The sequence below is a fragment of the Rhamphochromis sp. 'chilingali' genome (genome assembly GCF_963969265.1).
Source record: "Rhamphochromis sp. 'chilingali' genome assembly, chromosome: 12".
Lineage (NCBI taxonomy): Eukaryota > Metazoa > Chordata > Actinopteri > Cichliformes > Cichlidae > Rhamphochromis > Rhamphochromis sp. 'chilingali'.
In genome coordinates this window covers 32,370,869-32,393,323 of record NC_137939.1, presented here as the reverse complement: position 1 = coordinate 32,393,323, position 22,455 = coordinate 32,370,869, and the positions used below count along the sequence as shown (strand labels likewise).

Here is a 22,455-nt window from a genome sequence, read left to right as displayed (position 1 = left end):
GTACTGACAAAACATTAACATGTAATCTTTGTTTATTCAACACATGAATGCACTTAGAGCCATTTATGTAGCTATGTGTGTGTGTGACAGAATGCAGAAATCTAGCTTTTGAACATATTCCAACCCCCCAAAAAAGACAAATTATGGAATTTTCTGCAACTGAATATTTCATTAATTTTGGTTGGTCTTCCTTGAGTTTGGCCTCATTGGCTCAGTGGGCATTATAACCTACAACTCTTGCACCAATTTTGAACATAACAATGAAGCTGAAAAAATGTAGTTGTTCACCAGCATCGCAATTCCATTACTTTTTATCATGGCTTACCTTGGTGTGGTTTGCAAAGTGCTTCAGAAAGATGAGGAAATCTGTTTCTTGCACCCATCCTGATTTATTTCCACTACCAGTACTTCCTACTGGTCCATCTCTGACACAGTGGTCTGCATAATGTATGTGTGGGAACACAAACAGTGAAGTAATTGTGTTGCTAATGGCATTAACCGCATATACAAAAGCGACCAGTGAACCTCTCTCTGCTGATGTCGTTGCCCCAACTTGTTTAATATAAGTTAAAGTAATAGTGTGGTAAGTTGTAACATCTGCATTATTGTTACAACTAACCCAGACTGTTGCTGTTACAACTGACCCAGACTCCTATAGCCATGAACTAGCTAACATTACAGCCAACGGCTAAAACACTAGCACTAAAGACCTACACAGAATATATCCCCATAGACATACAAATAACATAATTTAAGTTTGATGAGTTTAACTGCAAAGCAGATAATGCTATTAGAAATTGAAATAAAGTAGAAAAACTTACTTTTTGGCATACAAATTACTTTTTTTCATGTTAAATTGTCTGTGTTTGACGAAATGTGCTGATTTTTCACATGTGATAGCAGAACTGAGTTGGGCATGCACAGGATGAGTCACATCATTTGAAACTTAGCCCTGATTGGAGAAATTGGAAGTGTTACAACTGACCCACGTTACAACTATCCCCGGTCTCCCCTACTATTATGCTCCTGTGTATCTGGGCAAAATGTATGGACATCAGTATTATAAAAATGGTAAAGGTGTGTAAAGTTTTTACAGATGTTAAGTCTGAGGGTTTTCCCCATCGGCGTCTATGCGGAGTCCCCCGATGTAACCATTAAAAAGAACGCATGATTCACTTTTCAGACTTGGAAGCTATGTCCGTCTTTTATACAATCTGTGTTTTACATACACTGTGTGGCAATACGCTTGCTCAAAAATTCCAGGTGGCATGCTTGGTCCAGATGTTAACCCACAAGAATCGCTGGTGCCCATCTCCAGCTCGGACAAACCGTGAGGGTTGCGTCACGAAGGGTCTCTGGCATCAAAAGGGTGGATGACATATAATATTGCTATATGATCAGCTATGTTGTTGTTGGAGATGATGGCACTGATGGAAGGACACGAGGCACAGCTGATGGTAGCAGAGCTATGAGAGGCAAGGTTGAGATGGTTTGGACATGTGCAGAGGAGCAGTAGTAAATATAATGGGAAAAGTTATGTTGAAGAGAGCTGTCTGGCAAGAGGAAATGGGGAAGACCAAAGAGAAGATTCAGGAATGTAGAGGGGTCAGTGTGAGAGGAGAGGATGCAAGGGGATAGGGTGTTTGCACATGCAGTTTATATGGAGCTATAAACAATATTAACTAAGCTATAAAATATAATATACAAAATCTAAGTAACGGGTAATATAATCATAATCATATATACTCAAAAGTGTTTAAACAACCTTCAATTCAATAACCTGTGCCATGTAAGCAGAGGATAAATCAGGATGATAAGAGGTAAAAAAACAAACAAAAACGTGGATTTTTTAATGCTGACACAACTGTTTCTTGGGATCCTTTTTTAGATGATGAGAAAAGACAATAAAATCTAGTCTCGTTTTCCATCTGCTGTTACTGTAAACACACATCTCTCGGGTCTGAGTCTCAACATAAAGCAGCCCCTCGTTCAATGGGATACCACTTGGGACTCTGGGACAACTGTTGTCATAGAGTTTCATTTGTTGTTAGAAACCAAAGTGCTTAACTCCCTGCCAGTTGGCCCATGAAAACCAATTTATGGTCCGTTTCACTGAAATCTGAAGGTTTAAGAAACCAGAAGAGCCGCATTCACAGTCTTAAGAAAGAGTGATGCTTTGGATGAAGTGCACCATGCATGGAATCAGTCAGCCCCACCCTGACATCCTCACGACATTTTTAAATTTTCACTGGCTCGATAAGACAAGGATGCATGCACATGTAGGGAAGAAAAAGCCTGTTTCTTTACAGACCGAGGAGTGATGATAGATTTTAGGAAAAACGTGGCTTATATCCCACCACAGAGGCAGCTGCAGTGCAGGCCCTTAATGCTACTATTTAAGCTGGACCACGTGACCACCAGATAAAGGCGGTCTATGTGGATACTGGTGTGTATCCAGGCAACTCCTTTATTCATTTCCTAGCAACCGTTAAATCTTGGGAGGGGGGCTGGGGGTTGGGCGTCGTTGGCCTACATGTCCCTCATATATGACTGGGCAGTTTGACCTCTTTTATCTGAAGAAGACAGGAAAACAAAGCCAAATGGCTGTTAATCTGCTCAATAAAACACCACATCTACCGTACCATGTAGAAGGCAGTAAATTTTGAACAGTATGTAAAAATCTGTATGCATGAAAACATACAAAGGTCATATCAAAAATACATTTAACAGTGATGGTTTGATAATAACTAAAGTTTTGTTGTTGCCAGCCAACGTGGATGGGTGTTTAAACTTCTCTTTAGGTTAACTGCAAATGCACATTTTATAATATAGCCTTAAGGAAAAGTAAGACACTGGAAGATCCATATATATCCGGTGAAAGGCTTGAAATTCAGTCTGATGGTAACAAATTGGAGGGGCGATTTGAAGAAAGATTAGCTGATTGATTTTGTATTGGAAAATGTGAAATAAAATAAGATGTATTATGGATAAAACCTGATAAAATCAATTATAAATAAAAGTGAATACAGTTTTCACTTTTTAAGTGTTTCTTGAATTTTATTATAAGCCTTCCTATTAGTTATTCTGTTTTTGTTTATTAGTTTTAGCATGAGGAGCGACATATGGAGAGTTTGTGTAGAGCAGCCGGGTCTGTCTGGCACAAACATGCTGAAAATTACGCAGCATTTTTCCCATAATCAGAGGCGCCATGCTTGCAGCACAATACGGCAGGATAGTAGGGTGGGGTCTGCTGGGCGGTCCTTGCAGTGAGGAGAACCGCTTATCCAATCGAAAGCCGCGGAATGATTCGAAACGTCAGACTGACGGGAGATTGGCCAATAGGGCGCAGCAGCCACCGGCGCCGGGTCTTCCCTTGCATATATACCTCTGTCCATCCTCATGTGCGCCATTATCTCTTACATCGACCCCATAACAGTCGAATTGTAAGACTGCTTATCGAGGAGCTTCTGCCAACCTCCACCGCGACTATAACATAACAAAATGGTAAGAACTTTTAAAAAAGCTTTGTTAACAGGCCATACTTGAGGCACACTTAAAAAAAAAGAAGAAGGTGGGTGTGATTTGTAAGTTGAGCTCTTATAACGGAGGTTTGCTTTACCTTTAAATGAAAAGTGGGATTTAAAACTGTGTGGTTGATTTTGCTATATAGATATTCAATTTCTTGCAGTGTAGTGTGGGGGGTTTTAGTCCCAGCTTGAGATGGGGAGATGCTCTGACGCCTTTCAATTGGGGGACGTGGCGGGCAGACCGAACAAAAGAGGTTTTCAGGGGTGGACAGAGGGAATAATGGAGGCTTCAGTCCAGCCGGTGACTCTGCGGTATTTTATTCTCTCACTGGCATGACAAAAGCCCCGGTCATCACTAGTCGTGACCGCGACGGGCTGTAAGGGCACGGCACTGGCAGGGAGAATGGCATTAAGCTGTATCAGCTTAAAAAGAATGCCCCACACCCACAGTAACCCAATCCTTAGGGAAAACTGGATGAAAATGCCCTGTCAGCGCGGCAAGCCATTAAAAATGCATGCGAGTAACGGACTCTCCCGGGCTGATAGTTACCGCACTGATGCACAGCCAGCCACCTAGCAGATGTACAGCCGGCAACCTAGTAGTATTTTCTGTTATAACGGTTTAGTTTCAGTGATGAGTCGAAATCAGTGGCATTAACATATAGACAGACCTAACACTGAATTAAAATGATCAATTCTCTGATGGCAAAGATGGCGTAACTTGGGGGGGGGGGGGGGGGGGGGGCAAAACCGCATTTTGGGGCTAAACTGGCAAACTTTTGAGCCATTTTTCCACATTTGACTGGTGGTTCAACGCATGCAGTTATTATGCTGTGAAATCAATACCCGTGGGCAGGCCCGGCCCTAACCAATCTGGCGCCCTAGGCAAGATTTTAGGTGGCGCCCCCCTACATCGGCAGTGTAGTGTATGTACTCACAAGAAACTGAATAGCTTTGTCTTTGACCTTTTTTTTTACTTAAAGAAAGCAAATTCACAATCAGAATAATTAACAAGATAAAAAAATATACGAATAAATAAATGAATACAAAAAGTAAAAAATGAATATATGAAATACAATAAATTTTACATACATAAACACAATAAAACGTGTCAACAAGTTGGATAAAATAAATTAAAAATACAATATAAATAAGGCAACAGGAAGACCGCTTGATGCTGCTGCATCATGGCTGGGTTGTGCTGCTGATGCTGCATCACTGGTGGGTTGTGCTGCTGAAGTGGAGGCAGCAGCGGTAGATGTGGTAGATGGCCCAGGGGTGGGATTTAGAAACTTCAACAGTGCATCTGAAGAGAGGAGTATGTGACACCACTGAGTATTAAAGTCTAATAATAAAAACATATGATTCCAGGAATAAAATGAAATGATATAATATAAATGAAAAACCAAAGAGATATATGTATGATGTTAACTGATATGCAAATTAGATTAGATTCAATTTATTGTCATCATTACAGTGAAATGCTGAATAGCAGAATGCAAAGTAACAGTATAATATCATATGAGAATGTTATGTTATGATTATCTTTGACCGAATCACAGCAGTGCTCATATTAAAAAACAGCATTCCCTCTCATGTGATATTGCTTAATTAACACTAATGATGTGCACTTTAATAACTAGGCTTTCAACTATAATATATACAGGGGTGGAAAAGTGACTATTACCTGCAGGGTAAACGTTAGCTAACCAGAAGGCAATAACAATGTAAACAAAAAACACCTGCTTAAAAGATGAATACAAATGAGGAATGGTGGGAAAGGTGGGAGTACTGTAATTACCTAACGTTACATTATTATTTTCCATAACAATTTAGCCCCCTCCACAATATTAACTGACGTTAAAACAGTTAACTAGCTATTTATTGATTAGCAATTAGCGAATCATGTAACATTAGCTTAATGCTAAAAATTTAGGTTACTATCACATTCAGACAAATAATTTCATGTAGGCTAACGTTACCTACCTCTGTCTTTTTCTCGTTTCTCCTCCTCTTCTTTTCTCTTTTTTCTTCCCTGGGCACCTGACAGTTTTGGCCGTTTTGACATCTTGTGTTGATTTTTTGATGTGGTGACGTCCAAAAGGAACCATGATACGGGAAGGGAGGGGGCGCACCGTGCGGGGATTATTTGTTGTAACAAATAATATTTCTATTAAATAAGCTTTACTTTGCATTTTAATTAACGTGGGATTATTTTTTGTATGTAGAAATAATAGTACCAACTTTTTTTTTTTTTTTCAACATTTGTGGCACTGGCGTGGCGCCCCCTGATGGACCGCGCCTTTAGCATTTGCCTATATGGCCTATGCCACGGGCCGGCCCTGCCCGTGGGCATTACCACTATGGCTGCCTTGCTTCCTTGACTAAACTTTTCTCCTTTAACGGCTCAACCTTTTCTAATATTCACGCTTCCCAACGAATTTCAACAGCCCCGACGTCATCGGTTGCCAGAGTGAAGGGTTTGTCGCATAGCAACGAGGTTCCAGACACAATCCAGTGCACCTGTTGGGCGGGAAAAAAATAAGACTAGTTGTTGCTAATAAAAGAACATGTTTGGATCAACTGAATGAAGAAAAACACTTTGAACAGTTTTGTCCTTTGTTTTGTTTGCATAAATAAATTATTTTATTTTTGCATAAATAAATAAATAAATAAATGAATACATTTACAGCTAAATTAACCCCCCCCCCCCTTTATCGCTTTGTTTTCTTCTCTCCACAGCGTGAGTGTATCTCCATCCACGTTGGTCAGGCTGGTGTCCAGATCGGCAATGCCTGCTGGGAGCTTTACTGCCTGGAACATGGGATCCAGCCGGACGGACAGATGCCCAGTGACAAGACCATTGGAGGAGGAGACGATTCCTTCAACACCTTCTTCAGCGAGACTGGAGCTGGAAAGCACGTCCCCAGAGCTGTTTTTGTGGACCTGGAGCCCACTGTCATCGGTAAGTGTCATCACCGCTCGCTGAACACTAATGTAGGAAAATTAAAACATCTTTAAAGCAAAACTAACGTAATGTTGTTTTCATAGATGAGGTGCGCAGTGGTACCTACCGCCAGCTGTTCCACCCCGAGCAGCTGATCACAGGCAAGGAGGATGCTGCCAATAACTACGCCCGTGGACATTACACCATCGGCAAAGAGATCATTGACCTGGTTCTGGACAGGATCCGCAAACTGGTGGGCTAAATTTACAGCAGCTTGTTTCAACTTTATCTTCAGAAAGACAAATTAAATAAAATAATCACTGGTTGTCATGTCTTCCCCTCTGTCCTCAGGCTGATCAGTGCACTGGTCTTCAGGGCTTCCTGGTGTTCCACAGCTTTGGCGGTGGCACCGGCTCTGGTTTCACCTCCCTGCTGATGGAGCGTCTGTCTGTCGACTACGGCAAGAAGTCCAAGCTGGAGTTCTCCATCTACCCAGCTCCCCAGGTGTCAACTGCTGTGGTGGAGCCCTACAACTCCATCCTGACCACCCACACCACCCTAGAGCACTCTGACTGTGCCTTCATGGTAGATAACGAGGCCATCTACGATATCTGCCGTAGGAACCTTGATATTGAGCGTCCTACTTACACCAACCTGAACAGGCTGATTGGTCAGATTGTGTCCTCCATCACTGCTTCCCTCCGCTTTGATGGTGCCCTCAATGTTGATCTGACAGAGTTCCAGACCAACTTGGTGCCATACCCCCGTATCCACTTCCCCCTGGCCACCTATGCTCCAGTCATCTCTGCAGAGAAGGCTTACCACGAGCAGCTCTCAGTGGCTGAGATCACAAACGCCTGCTTTGAGCCAGCCAATCAGATGGTGAAATGTGACCCTCGTCACGGCAAGTACATGGCCTGCTGCCTTTTGTACCGTGGTGATGTGGTGCCCAAAGATGTCAACGCTGCCATTGCCACCATCAAAACCAAGCGCACCATCCAGTTTGTGGACTGGTGCCCCACTGGGTTCAAGGTTGGCATCAACTACCAGCCCCCCACTGTGGTTCCTGGTGGAGATCTGGCCAAGGTCCAGAGGGCTGTGTGCATGCTGAGCAACACCACTGCTATTGCAGAGGCCTGGGCTCGGCTCGACCACAAGTTCGATCTGATGTACGCTAAGCGTGCCTTTGTTCACTGGTACGTGGGTGAGGGTATGGAGGAGGGAGAGTTCTCCGAGGCCAGAGAGGACATGGCAGCTCTGGAGAAGGATTATGAGGAGGTGGGAGTTGACTCCATTGAGGGTGAGGGAGAGGAGGAAGGAGAGGAGTACTGAAAGGGACCTGAAGGCATTAGTTAAAAAAGAAATATTTGACTAAAATGTTTCCTTTAAAGCATTCCAAATACAAATGTTTTGTCATTTTGGCTGTTCAGTTCTAAACCCTTGGAAATGTCAAGTTTGGCTATGCTCTAAATAAAACCTCTGTGATGAAAAACTGTTTAACTGTTTGTCTTTTAAATATTCAGTGATATTCAAAATGATATTTTCAGAATGATTTTTAAATATTCAGAAACTTTACGACATATTAGTCATGAGTAAGTAGCACAAAAAGGTTTGAATCATGTAATTTAAGATGTTTCAAATTCATATGTTTTTAAACATGCATGTAAAAAGCTGATTAGTTTTCTCAATAGCGTTCCAATCTTTTTTCTTGTAATCGATACATAAATCCTACAGCCGTGTTTATAACTACTGTTCATAAATACAGATTTTAAATATTAGTGTGAACCATTGCTTGAAGTTTCAATAGTTAAAGTCAAGCTAAGAAAATCAGTTTTCAGCAGGTGTTTAAAATTCACCTGCTGAATATCTGAGTGATTCAGCCGACCTGAATGACAAAGGAAGACTCTTTCAAAGCTTAGGTACGACAACTGTAATAGCACCAGCCCGTGTGACCCACCTGCCACAAACTTTAATACAAAAGCAGTAAATTTAGGTCAAGTAATGAATAATATCATAAACTAACCACCTTTGATTAAGTTTTTATATAAATAAATATGTTTATGTAAATATATAACTTGGCTGTTGCCCGCTTGCAGTACCTTTATGGTCCACCAGGGGGCCCCAGCCCACAGTTTAGGAATCCTTGCACTGTGACAAATCTTTAGACCGTAATGAGGATCCTGAGGTTTACAATGCGGTCTTCAAAATTTAATAATTAAATAGTATGAACTGTTAAACTGAAACCTTCAACTCACAATAGATCCATGGTGTGAGACTGGAAGGACACACAAACCCAGCCACCGGTGTAAAGTTTGGGCTAAAGCAAATATGTGGATCCATCTGCTGTGACAACCTCATGGAAAATAAGGCTGCAGCCAAAAGTATTCCACTACAACTAAAATAAAAATACTGAATTGACAGCTGTAGTGAATTACTCTTCAGGTCTGGTAAGTCCACGCAGGAACTATAAGATTAAACTATAAGAGGAACCTCAGATGGGCAGCATTCTCACCTGACCTCCTACTTTACTATTGTATCTAATGAAGCCAAGCAACAGCTTATCCTGACCTTATAAAAACATCTGGAGTTACAAAAGGTACAAAGTACATAAATAAGGTTAGGTGAACATTTTTTTTCCAGGATTTTTAGCCCCACAACCTCTGAAGTACAGGAGATATCCACATGAAATGTTCAGGGCTGAAAAGCACATTTACTGTAGATTTGCTGCTGTGTTTGGGAACTTAGCCAAGCTGTCAGACAGACGGCCTTACATCTGACTCGAGAATACTTTGATATACTGAGGAGCTCATGGGCGACTCAATGACTGCAAGGCGCCCAGGTCCTGTGGCTGCAAAAAAAGCCCAAAATCATCACTCCTCCACCGCCATGCTGACAGTTAATGTTTGTGCTGATTTACTCTTTTTACCAAATACGATTGTGTGCATCGTAGCCAAACATCTCCACTTTGGTCTTGTTTGTCCAAAGGGCTGTTACAGTTCAGATACTAACATAAATTGTGATGTCGTGTTCTTTTTCAGAGATCATGGCAGCCCCTTCCAAACAATCTGTAGTTTTTCCATTTTTTGTTAAATGAATGATGTGTCGTTCATCTGAGGTTGCATTTACCTGCTTTTAAGACCTCGTCTTATCACCCGATATGTAAAGCCTCAAGCGTGATTTATGGTCCCAGTAATGTGTCTGTCTGTGTACAGTGGATGAAAAGGGGTTTTTACACACCACTAATGTGTTTCCAACTGCACATCACTGAATTGAGTGCTGAATGACTTACAAATGGGCCGGAATGGAGGAGGGAGCAACAGCGGACTGGGAAAGGATGAAGCATAAAACGAATGTTAAAGATAAAAAATTAAAGCATGAAAAGTACAAACAGTGGCTGCGGTGGACAGTTTTCAATACTTATTTCCTCTTCAGATCCTTGCACGTTATCACTTTGTTGTTCTCAGCAGATGGCTGATGGACCAACAAACAAGAGTAGCCCACAGACCGGCTGTAACACATATTTTTCACACTGCCTCCATCAACAGCAAACACTCTCAGCATTCCATAACTACCTGCCTACCTGCCTTCCCACTATCACAGCTCAAGCATAAAACAAGCATTAGAACTTTCAAGAGTCTATTTTCTTTTTTGGCATGATTGCATTACAGACAAATTGTACATAAAGTAATTATTCTGATGAAAAAGGATGCCTGTTAGTGTTATAGGGATTAATACTGATGTTAAGATGTCGAGCTCATTTTAAACCGTTTGCATTCTGTTTTATCTACAGTGATTTATCATATTCTATAAAATAACATGTTTGTAGTGGCTGTCCTGTGAGGAATACATACCTCCAAAACAGCTTTTATTGAGCTCAGAAAAGCAGCTCAACTACTTGATTAAAGGATTAAAAAGCATAATAAAATATATCGATACATAAAAATTACAGCTGAATTAAAAGGCTTGAGCACTGTGTGACATGGTTAACTGCCAGTATTCACAGGAGGATTACAAATATTAATGAAAAAGTAAGTTTGAGATACTAATACTAATCTGAAAGAGTTTGTGGAGCCTTTGTCTGCTCAGTTTATTAAACAGCAAGAAGCGACTGTGCCACAAGATGGCAGTATAATACAGGGTAGACGCAGAGACTTTGCTTTCACTTTGGGACATTTTAATTTCTGCCTGCCTATTTTTTTTATTTTATTTAACTGAACTGAACTAACTGAACAAAGCACTGCTTACTTTGCTTTGCTTTGCTTGCTCTGACACAACGCCACAGCTGTAGCTGTGACTTCTTCTGGGTCAAAATAAAATTCTAGCCCTTTTTCACTTGCCTTTAAAATTTGAGATTTGTGGAATAGGGGTTGTAAATGTAATTGTAATTTTAAACAGAACTTAGATGTGATTTTCAGGCTTGACATTTTCACGTTTTCTCCCTTTAAAAGTAATGAAGACTCACTGAAAAGGCAAAAATGCAACTTAGAAGACATCATCTTAAAATACCTAAATTTAGGCTTGGGACCTAAATATCCATATAGTATAAAAATATTTTGCATGCATTTCATTAAATATGCTAATAGTAAAAATATCAGCTCATTCCTAAAGTGGTCAGATGGGATTTTTTTCAGTAGAGTTGTATATTGATTTTCAGTCTTTTAGGCTTGCTACCCTTGACAAAGAAGCAGTGTCTTGGAGCCATTTCAGATAGTAGTTTTCTCTAAGCTCAGACATTTTTATTCAGTTTGCCAGTTTTTAAGCATGCTTTTTCTTCTTTTGTCTACCACTTGTCCAATTCCTATAATTTTTTTAAAAACACATTTGCTAAATATTCAGCTAACTCTATGGGAATCACCTGTTGGTGATAAATACCATATTATATCTGTCTAAGTGAATATTTGGCATTTTATTCCCCCACTGAAACTGGAACAAATAATAAGTGAGTTACTTCGATATGCTTGAATCCTCACAGGTCAGTTTTAAGTGGGTTAATAAACAAACAGAAATTCCTCTGAAATTGATCAGGTATTTGTATTTGTTGTAACTGTTGCTCCCCTATTGGCCAACTGGACAAATAAAGGAAAATAAGGTACATGGACTGGACTGAATGTGAGTGAAAAAAACAGCCAGTGCCCAAAGAAAAACTTTGAAAGACCTTCAGGAAAGTCTGGAGAATTATTGCTCAAGCTCTAGGAGAACTATTGTTACTTAAAAAAAATCTACAAGAAGCCCAGCTCAGGGGAAACAAAGCAAAGAAAAAAGAACGGCTCAAGACTTAATATAGACTTAATGTAATATTACCCTCCATGTTTACTTTTTGTGTAAGTCAGTATGTTTGTGTTTTTACTTTTTCAGGCTTCTGGTTTTGTGGAAAGAAGAATAAGCTGCTGTTTTGAAATGTGTTCTATAAATAAATCTTGCTTGTGACTCTTTGGACCCCGAGCACCAGGTTGGGAGACATAAATCGACATTGTTTAGAGGTACACAGATATTTAAAAACAAGCCCGCAGCACCAAAATGATTCAGGTCTGGTTAAGTAATAATGTCATATGTGATGACAAGTTTCTTTTTCTTACAAAAGGTTTTTTTTTTTTTTTTTTTTTTTTAATTTTGCTGACAATAATGCTGCCCTTATTTTTGAGGGAGTCTATTGGAGTGGATCTCTAAGTGTCATTTTCTTTATTTGAATACTTCTCCCAACACTCTATATTGTGCTTATAATACTCACTGAATGTCATTTAACTAAATAAAGCAGGACTGGGGAACTCAAGGTATATCCCACCCTCCAAGATGCAAGTCTCACCATTCTGTAGCCGGGATGAATCTCCTCCAGGCACTTGTACATAAAACCGGCACGTATAGAATCACCAGTTATATTAAAAAACCGCCTAAAACCTTAATTTGCTTCCAAATAGGGGTTTAAAAAGTTTTTTTCCTCGTGAAAACATATCTTTTTCTCTGTTTACTTTAATTGCCATGTCTTTCTCTTACAATGTATCCGATCATATTTGGTAGATGCTGTAAAGTATGAGTGAAAACAGACAATAAAAACTTAAATGTGAAATCACTGGGGGGAAAAAAGCACAGTTCCTGCCTGAAACACACTGCTGGCAGCTGGGATTGCCTCACCTTCCTGAAAAGTTTGCGCCGTGTCAGGCTGAACGTGACGCTTACAATCTAACCAATAGGAATAGGGCTCGTGTGACGTAACCCAATCAGATTCAGCGGAGCGTTTCCGGCGGGTGAGCGAGTATAAAACGCCCCGCCCAGAGGCAACGCGTCAGTTGCCTCTTACACGGGACTCATAAAGGCCTATTTGTGGGAGCTAACGTTTTTCTCGCTTCCTATTCCTCATTTTAATCCTGAAACTTATCAACACAAGGAAACATGGTGAGTGTCAAGGTTTTTTTTTGTCTTTTCCTACAATTAAGTTCAAACTGAAGTTATATCACGTGGTAGCCGGTAATTCAAATCAGCTGAAAGGGTCGTTAAGTTCAGTCGTTACTTTAATAGCTATAAGAAGTTATCATTTCAGGCTGCTAACCAACCCCAGTGTTCAACAGACATTTAGTGTATTTTTGGTGTAGCGTGACGAGGCACAGCCCAAATTCAAGTTCTGCCCCGTCTGTCTGTTTCCGGCTTCTCATGCGCACATTGACCTAGTTGGCAAAGGTCAGCCTGCAGCATTCCTCTGATTAGCGCCTCTCTGAAGAGGCCCGGCCTTTGTGAAGTTGAAGCCACAGACTCAGCAAACAGAAGCAGCTCACTTAAAGTTTTATGGGGTTTTTTGTCTTTTGTTTGGTTTGATGTGAAAATGTTTGTTCTCGACACAAAAGATTTGCTTGTTGCTTTGCTTGATGTACATGTGATATTTCTAAAGGGCTCAGATGTTATCAGCCTCAGGGGAGTCATGACTGTGGCATCCCACTGCTAACAAAGAGCCTTATTTATTTTCTTCTTCCTCATTTCTCACATTAGTTCCAGAGACGGCCTCAACATGTGATGAGTAGCTTTCAGCTACTATTGGGATTAAAAAAATAGAATGGATGACAAATGAATGACTACTTTTTTTCCCCCCCCCCCCCCCCTCTCCACAGCGTGAGTGTATCTCAGTGCACGTTGGTCAGGCTGGTGTCCAGATCGGCAATGCCTGCTGGGAGCTTTACTGCCTGGAACATGGGATCCAGCCGGACGGACAGATGCCCAGTGACAAGACCATTGGAGGAGGAGACGATTCGTTCAACACCTTCTTCAGCGAGACTGGAGCTGGAAAGCACGTCCCCAGAGCTGTTTTTGTGGACCTGGAGCCCACTGTCATCGGTAAGTGTCATCACCGCTCGCTGAACAATAATGTAGGAAAATTTAAAAAAAATCTTTGAAGCAAAACTAAAGTAATGTTTGCATAGATGAGGTGCGCAGTGGTACCTACCGCCAGCTGTTCCACCCTGAGCAGCTGATCACAGGCAAGGAGGATGCTGCCAATAACTACGCCCGTGGACATTACACCATCGGGAAAGAGATCATTGACCTGGTTCTGGACAGGATCCGCAAACTGGTGGGTGAATTCAAAGCAGCTAGTATAAAATGTATATAAGAATTAAATTATTGAATGAAGTAACTCATGCCTGGTTGTCATGTCTTCCTCTCTCTCCTCAGGCTGATCAGTGCACTGGTCTTCAGGGCTTCCTGGTGTTCCACAGCTTTGGCGGTGGCACCGGCTCTGGTTTCACCTCCCTGCTGATGGAGCGTCTGTCTGTCGACTACGGCAAGAAGTCCAAGCTGGAGTTCTCCATCTACCCAGCTCCCCAGGTGTCCACTGCTGTGGTGGAGCCCTACAACTCCATCCTGACCACCCACACCACCCTAGAGCACTCTGACTGTGCCTTCATGGTAGATAATGAGGCCATCTACGATATCTGCCGTAGGAACCTCGATATCGAGCGTCCTACTTACACCAACCTGAACAGGCTGATCAGTCAGATTGTGTCCTCCATCACTGCTTCCCTCCGCTTTGATGGTGCCCTCAATGTTGATCTGACAGAGTTCCAGACCAACTTGGTGCCATACCCCCGTATCCACTTCCCCCTGGCCACCTATGCTCCAGTCATCTCTGCAGAGAAGGCTTACCACGAGCAGCTAACTGTATCTGAGATCACAAACGCTTGCTTTGAGCCAGCCAATCAGTTGGTGAAATGTGACCCTCGTCACGGCAAGTACATGGCCTGCTGCCTTTTGTACCGTGGTGATGTGGTGCCCAAAGATGTCAACGTTGCCATTGCCGCCATCAAAACCAAACGCACCATCCAGTTTGTGGACTGGTGCCCCACTGGTTTCAAGGTTGGCATCAACTACCAGCCCCCCACTGTGGTTCCTGGTGGAGATCTGGCCAAGGTCCAGAGGGCTGTGTGCATGCTGAGCAACACCACTGCTATTGCAGAGGCCTGGGCTCGCCTCGACCACAAGTTCGATCTGATGTACGCTAAGCGTGCCTTTGTTCACTGGTACGTGGGTGAGGGTATGGAGGAGGGAGAGTTCTCCGAGGCCAGAGAGGACATGGCAGCTCTGGAGAAGGATTATGAGGAGGTGGGAACTGATAGCTTGGGAGAGGATGATGAGGGAGAAGAGTATTAAATGACTTAATGGTCCTGTGCCATTTATTTCTGTCATAAATAAAGTTTGTTCAATGACTGCAATTTGTCTTTTCTTTTTAAAATACTATAAAGGGCACTGGATATCAAATTTAGAATTTCAGTTATTAGAGCTTAATCTAACTTGTGTGGAATTAAAGTGCTCACATGATGCTGTAATACTTTCTGGTACGCACCACTTTAGAAGCCAAAAATCTGCAAAGCCCATCCATCACACAAAGGGTTGATCCTTTCTTTTAGGTCAGAACAATCATAATGTTAACCTTTCAAAATTCCCCACTTAATAAAGATCTCATAACTTGATTTCACATTTTTAATCTCATCAGCATCCATCTGTAGAGGCTCTACATCCCAAACCCTGCAAGACCCACTGTGGTTTAATATAATCTAACAGGTTTCTTGTGTGGTTACTAACAGTGTTTGAAAGTAAAACTGATTAAAGTCTAGTCACTTGGGGGCAGTGATGCTCCACAGATGTTCTGAATCAACATGTTGAAGCTGATCCACACTCACGTTGTTAGTGCTCCACTTGTTTTATCCATTTCAGTTCATGACTTGGAGGTGTTCATTTCCCTGTGAGGTACAGTGCTTCTCATTACTGAAGTGGCAGTCCAGGCTTATGCCCACAAGTCACTGTGCACCTCAGCTGAATCCTACCGATACACCTCAACTATAAGTTATGCCAGTTCATACAGTTTTGTAATGAAACTTAATCATGTAACTGATAAGTTGTTGCAGTGTGAGCTCAGTTTAATTACAGTTTACGGTGAATCGTGTTAACCACCATGACTGATGAGGACAATGAGCAGATGGGTCAGACTTTGAAGTACCCCTCACATCTATAAAACAATAAAGGTGCCATTCATCAGGTCATACAGCTATTTTTAAAGCAGGACTGTTTGAAAATTGCAAAACAAAATGTAAATGTGTCGAGGATACTGTGAGCACAGTCAAATGTTTTAGTGAGTGGTGTACTCTGGAAAAACATTCTCTCCCATTTGTCTCCAGCTTTGTCTCCGTATGTAATCTGAGACAGATATGTTTGCCCTCTCATAACTTTGCCTATATTTTTCTGTGTATAAGGTTTAAAACATGAATCTTTTTTATGATGATTATTTATTTTTAATGGAATAACAAAATGCCCCCGTTCATATTGTCTGCTGCCACCTCTGCTCATACCTCCAGTAGTTCTATAGGATGGATGAGAAATAAAAAATAGAAAAGCAGAAAATAGCCCAGATTTCAGAGACTCCAAGTAATAGAAAGGATTTAAAAGATGAATTCCAATGGCAATTTTAGCTTTTTGGACTTTAATATTTTTCTAATAAAATGGTGCATTATTTCCTTTTATACTGTCATGTATATCCCCGACACTGCAATATAAGTTTGTCAGGAACTGTAAGAGATGAAATATTGTTAAGTATAGAAAACTGAATGTCAGCAGCCTCATACAACTTATTTCTTATTAAACCTGTGAAGTGGACGTGTAACGTCACCAAAAAGAGGCCTAAAGGCAGAATGTGGGGTAACCAAAATGTAGGTTATACAGTAATTGATTCATCATCATGCAGGAAATTTCATGCTGTCAATAATGGCAACAGCACCCTGCCACCTGGCATTCCTTCCCCTCGGTGCACCCCTGCTTGACAAGAGGCCAAAATCTGATTCCACACGTATGTCCTGATAAGTTAGATCGTCCACCAGCCAAGGACATCTGCGTTGAGAGAAGCCCTTCATGCAGGGGCAGTGCCAGAGCATAAGCACTGGGCGGGAACCCAGCTTTCACAGGGGTGGATTTGGCTCACATCAATTTACTGTTTCAAGTCCATTATGTGCAGGAGGTTATTATAGGTACTAAAAGTGAAGTAAAAACTGAAACTAGGTGTTAGAAAAAGAATGAACTGAAACAAAAATACAAACTAAAAAGAAGGTTAACTAAAATGATAATGCACTTACAAGATTAACTAAAATAAAAATAAACACTAAATCTTATTTTTGGTCTTTGATGAGGTCAAATTTGTAAATCAGTTTATTGAGACAAGGATGTCTACATAACCTGAAAATGTTTATATACGCATTAAAATATAAAGCTAACAGTGAAACTGAATATTTTCAATTAATAAAAATGAAACAGAATGACTCAATACGCTGTGGAAAGTAAACTTAATTGAAATAAAAATTAATACAAATAAAAGAAACATGTAACTCTGATGTTCAAAGCTATACTTGTAGTCACGTAACAGATCCATAAAAGAGAGGTTATAAACAAAGATGCAAAGCAGAAAAACCCGTTGGATTTACATTACATTTAAAACAGCAGGTCTACTGCAGGAGGCTTTAATAAACTTCTAATTTGGCCACATTTACAGGCTACACAACAAATGTAACTTTAAACTATCTGACGAACATATATCCTTAACTACAAGCATTCAAGTGGCTAAATTAATTCACCACATACTAGAAAAGTTGGAGTCACACTGCAGAATTTCTCACCCCATTTTTATTTATTTTTCGATTGTCTTGCCAGATCATGCATTAAAGCTACATGAGCTGACGGATGACTGTTTTTACTATAGCTCCAAAGACAAAGTGTAGGATCAGTGTCTTCAGTCATACTAGTGATCTTTATGACTGTATTAGCACTAAGCCTGAGCTTTGATATCTTTTTACTCGAGTAACTTAGTGCAGATGTTTATTTTAAGTTCCTTCAACCATAAAACCTATTTAAATAGTTTGGAAAGTGTATCGGTAACATTCAGATGATGGGGAACAAAGACCTTTTTAAACATACCTGAATCAGCAAATGAGGAGATTTCCATAACCTGTTTTCTCACATCCTTGTTGCTGTTTTTCAACCTCATCTAGCTTCTTTTCCAGGCAATAACCCAATTCCCCAATCTGCATCATTAGTACCTTTCCACTGAATTTCCAACCTTTTCACATAATCCTGAACAACAGCCACAATGGCAGTATTATTGCCCATCTTTAGTTTCACACCTGCGTGCTGTGGGTATCTCTGTTAGAAGAGGAGTGAGAAGGTGGCTGAAGTCAGCCTGGAACAAAAAAAAAAAAAATCAGCAAAATTCCAGGATTGGTGGCTACTCAACTTCCAACATACTTTTCTCTGGCTCAAGGCTATTATTTAAAACCGCTCTGGATCAGAGCTTTTAGTTGAGGTTTGAGGTAGAGGTGCACACAAACCTGAGAATAGAAGTTCCAGATCCCACTATCAGGACTCCTTTCTTCCGTTCCTGCATCGCTTGGACAACTTAATGCAAAACCTTCTGGTTGGACGAATCAGTGTTCTTTGCAAATAGGTGGCAAGTGACCAGATCCATTAAGCCCAGATGTTAGATCTTCATAATGTTTCTTTATAATTCTGAAGTCTATAAAAGCCAAATGTTCATATGGAAGTGTAACATATCCATTCTTCATATAATGAAATAGCCCTAATAAGTTGTTAAAACCATGTTGTACTCCACAAATATTTAAGAAATCGTAAGAAAGCACCTGCAGAGATCTCCATCCTACCGTCTGGTCCATTTTAACCAATAGGCGCAGGTCTCATGCGACATCAAACCAATCAGATCCAGCAGACTGTTTCCGGAGGATCTAGGGTTATAAAAACCACCGTGTAGCAGGAGCTGGTCATTTATCTCTTACACAGGATTCATAAAAGCCTGTTTGTAGGAATTAACTAATTTCTCCTCTTTTTCCTCATTTCGGCTCTGAAACTTCTTGACTTCAGGAAACATGGTGAGTAAATTTTTTTTCTCTTATTAAGTGTCGATTTAATCAAAAATCATTACTGAAATAGTCAATAATCAGGTGGCAGACCGTTAATTGAGATTAGCCGGAAGTATCAGCAGGATTTAGCAACACCAATTTCATTTTTAAAAGGATAAAATTCACACTGTTAACCAGACTACGCTGTCCTGACTGTATTTTTGGTGCGATATGACAGGACACATCCAAAATTCAAGTTATTTGCTTGTGTCCGTTTCCGGCTTCTTGTGCGCGCACTGAGCCAGTTGTCAACAGGTCATCCTGCTTTCAGGCTGAAGCATTCCCATGACTAACAACTCTTTGAAGGATCCTGGCCTTTATGAACCTGCGACCGCAGACTACAAACAAACAAACTCACTTGAAGCTCAATTGTTCTTCTTCTTCTTCTTCTTCTTCTTCTCATGTCTTTAATGTTTTTGGGCGTGTATGGGCTACTTTTTTGTAAAGAAGTCTTTCATTGTCTACAGCTGTGTTTGCTTTGCTGAACTCTGATGTGCACTTGTTTGTTCTCGATTGTCTTGTCCTGGCTCACATGCGACATATTTCTAAAGGGTTGTTAGTTCAGAGCGTAAAAGGCCTCAGGTGACCACATGAGTAGCGGACAGGCTATGTAAATTGGAGTAGCGATTTTGGAAGCGGCAAATAGCGGGCGGAATTTTTAAGATCCCACACATTCTGAACGTCCTGAATCTGTCGCCATCTCCTGTAGATTGCTCTCGCCACAGCGACCATAGCGCGCGGGTGCGCTCCCCAAATACGCAAAAAGTTGCGCACACGCTGCCATCTATCCGTCTCTCTCCCGTGATCGATGTGATCTCTTTCCAGTGTCTACCTGCTAATTTATGACGAAAATGTTTCTGATGTAAGAGGGTCTAAAGAAAGTTAAAGCTGAGACAAAACCAAAAACTGATGTCACTACTGAAGAGTGAGAGACCGGAGGATGTACTACAGACCATGTTCTCCAACCTTAGGCTTTAGGTTTTGTAGAACCAACTAAGTCAGAGTCGGAGATTATTATCAGACAGTGGTTATGATCCTTCTGCAGGGTCTGTGAGTGCTTACACAACAGGCAAGTTTGGTGCATCATTTGACTCTTCTGCACCAAAATGGATTAGTTGAGCAGCGACTTCTCAAATCAGATGCAAATGATAGAAAAAATAAAGCTGACATTCCTGAATACAGGCAAATTTCTGTGACTGGTCCTTTGTTGGTAGGATGTGGTTTAACAGGTTGCGTATAAAAGGTGTTACTTCAGAAGAAAAATTACATCAGTGATGAATTCAACTTCCCTTAAACCAAAACTCTAAACATAACCTGGCCTGACTTCCGCATAAGTTACCTTTGCGATGTAATTAGGTTAAGAGAGCTATGCAAGTGACAGTGAAAACTGACTTCAAGTTCAACTTGGCTCGCTAAAGCATTAACAGTGTTAAGAATTCTCTCAAGTGGGATTCATTTGTTGCAAGGGACAAATTACATAGCTGACTGATGGAACGATTAAATATTTTTAATGTTCTATACTAAAATTCCAGTATTGCTGAAATCACAGTCCTAAATCATGAAGCCATATTCCCCCAGGTAACTTTACGTTAGTTGAAGAGCAGGTCTAACAATGTAATTTTTGGATAATAAGTCAAAAATGAGGTCACCAAATAAATGGCTTTTCCATCTCATTTCCACAGCGTGAGTGTATCTCAGTGCACGTTGGTCAGGCTGGTGTCCAGATCGGCAATGCCTGCTGGGAGCTTTACTGCCTGGAACATGGGATCCAGCCGGACGGACAGATGCCCAGTGACAAGACCATTGGAGGAGGAGACGATTCGTTCAACACCTTCTTCAGTGAGACTTGTTCTGGAAAGCACGTCCCCAGAGCTGTTTTTGTGGACCTGGAGCCCACTGTCATCGGTAAGTGTCATCACCGCTCGCTGAACACTAATGTAGGAAAATTAAAACATCTTTAAAGAAAAACTAATGTAATGCTGTTTGCATAGATGAGGTGCGCAGTGGTACCTACCGCCAGCTGTTCCACCCCGAGCAGCTGATCACAGGCAAGGAGGATGCTGCCAATAACTACGCCCGTGGACATTACACCATCGGCAAAGAGATCATTGACCTGGTTCTGGACAGGATCCGCAAACTGGTGGGTGAATTCAAAGCAGCTAGTATAAAATGTATATAAGAATTAAATTATTGAATGAAGTAACTCATGCCTGGTTGTCATGTCTTCCTCTCTCTCCTCAGGCTGATCAGTGCACTGGTCTTCAGGGCTTCCTGGTGTTCCACAGCTTTGGCGGTGGCACCGGCTCTGGTTTCACCTCCCTGCTGATGGAGCGTCTGTCTGTCGACTACGGCAAGAAGTCCAAGCTGGAGTTCTCCATCTACCCAGCTCCCCAGGTGTCCACTGCTGTGGTGGAGCCCTACAACTCCATCCTGACCACCCACACCACCCTAGAGCACTCTGACTGTGCCTTCATGGTAGATAACGAGGCCATCTACGATATCTGCCGTAGGAACCTCGATATCGAGCGTCCTACTTACACCAACCTGAACAGGCTGATTGGTCAGATTGTGTCCTCCATCACTGCTTCCCTCCGCTTTGATGGTGCCCTCAATGTTGATCTGACAGAGTTCCAGACCAACTTGGTGCCATACCCCCGTATCCACTTCCCCCTGGCCACCTATGCTCCAGTCATCTCTGCAGAGAAGGCTTACCACGAGCAGCTCTCAGTGGCTGAGATCACAAATACTTGCTTTGAGCCAGCCAATCAGATGGTGAAATGTGACCCTCGCCATGGCAAGTACATGGCCTGCTGCCTGCTGTTCCGTGGTGACGTGGTGCCCAAAGATGTCAATGCTGCCATTGCCGCCATCAAAACCAAGCGCACCATCCAGTTTGTGGACTGGTGCCCCACTGGTTTCAAGGTTGGCATCAACTACCAGCCCCCCACTGTGGTTCCTGGTGGAGATCTGGCCAAGGTCCAGAGGGCTGTGTGCATGCTGAGCAACACCACTGCTATTGCAGAGGCCTGGGCTCGGCTCGACCACAAGTTCGATCTGATGTACGCTAAGCGTGCCTTTGTTCACTGGTACGTGGGTGAGGGTATGGAGGAGGGAGAGTTCTCCGAGGCCAGAGAGGACATGGCAGCTCTGGAGAAGGATTATGAGGAGGTGGGCGCTGACAGCGTGGTAGACGACGATGAGGGAGAAGAGTATTAAGTGCTAGCATATTCCTTCTCTTAATCTCTACCATCTAGTTTCATAAAGTTTAATTGAACGCACCATTTGTGCTAATGAATTACAGGATAGTAGAATTTCTTTATAATTTTCAGATTATTCAGTTTTAGCAAAAAACAAAATTATGTCTTGGCTGGAATCAAATACTTTTATCCACTGTGTACTTTTAACATGACCTAATCTATCTTTACGGATGTTGCCAGCATGGGGACTCATACTCCTTTCTAGTCACTTGAGGGCAGTGATGCTCCACACATGCTGACTCAACACCATGTTGAAGTGCTTGACATTTCAAACTATTGCAGGTACTTTA

The 22,455-nt window shown here is 41.6% G+C and overlaps 3 protein-coding genes across 3 annotated transcripts; all 3 read left to right on the top strand.

Moving 5' to 3' along the window:
- Nucleotides 1-3,344: 3,344 nt before the first annotated feature.
- On the top strand, nucleotides 3,345-7,966 carry LOC308407230 (tubulin alpha-1A chain). The gene is made up of 4 exons (XM_080898770.1): nucleotides 3,345-3,504; nucleotides 6,270-6,492; nucleotides 6,579-6,727; nucleotides 6,826-7,966. The coding sequence occupies exons 1-4, from the start codon at nucleotides 3,502-3,504 to the stop codon at nucleotides 7,804-7,806; spliced, it is 1,356 nt and encodes a 451-aa protein (XP_080754896.1). The 5' UTR covers nucleotides 3,345-3,501; the 3' UTR covers nucleotides 7,807-7,966.
- Nucleotides 7,967-12,707: 4,741 nt separating this feature from the next.
- LOC308407555 (tubulin alpha-1C chain-like) lies at nucleotides 12,708-15,167 on the top strand. Its single transcript, XM_080899289.1, has 4 exons — nucleotides 12,708-12,864; nucleotides 13,572-13,794; nucleotides 13,881-14,029; nucleotides 14,131-15,167. The coding sequence occupies exons 1-4, from the start codon at nucleotides 12,862-12,864 to the stop codon at nucleotides 15,103-15,105; spliced, it is 1,350 nt and encodes a 449-aa protein (XP_080755415.1). The 5' UTR covers nucleotides 12,708-12,861; the 3' UTR covers nucleotides 15,106-15,167.
- Nucleotides 15,168-18,860: 3,693 nt separating this feature from the next.
- On the top strand, nucleotides 18,861-22,139 carry LOC308407041 (tubulin alpha-1C chain-like). Its single transcript, XM_080898428.1, has 4 exons — nucleotides 18,861-18,878; nucleotides 20,591-20,813; nucleotides 20,900-21,048; nucleotides 21,150-22,139. Exons 1-4 carry the CDS (start codon nucleotides 18,876-18,878, stop codon nucleotides 22,122-22,124), a joined length of 1,350 nt encoding a protein of 449 aa, XP_080754554.1. The 5' UTR covers nucleotides 18,861-18,875; the 3' UTR covers nucleotides 22,125-22,139.
- Nucleotides 22,140-22,455: the final 316 nt, after the last annotated feature.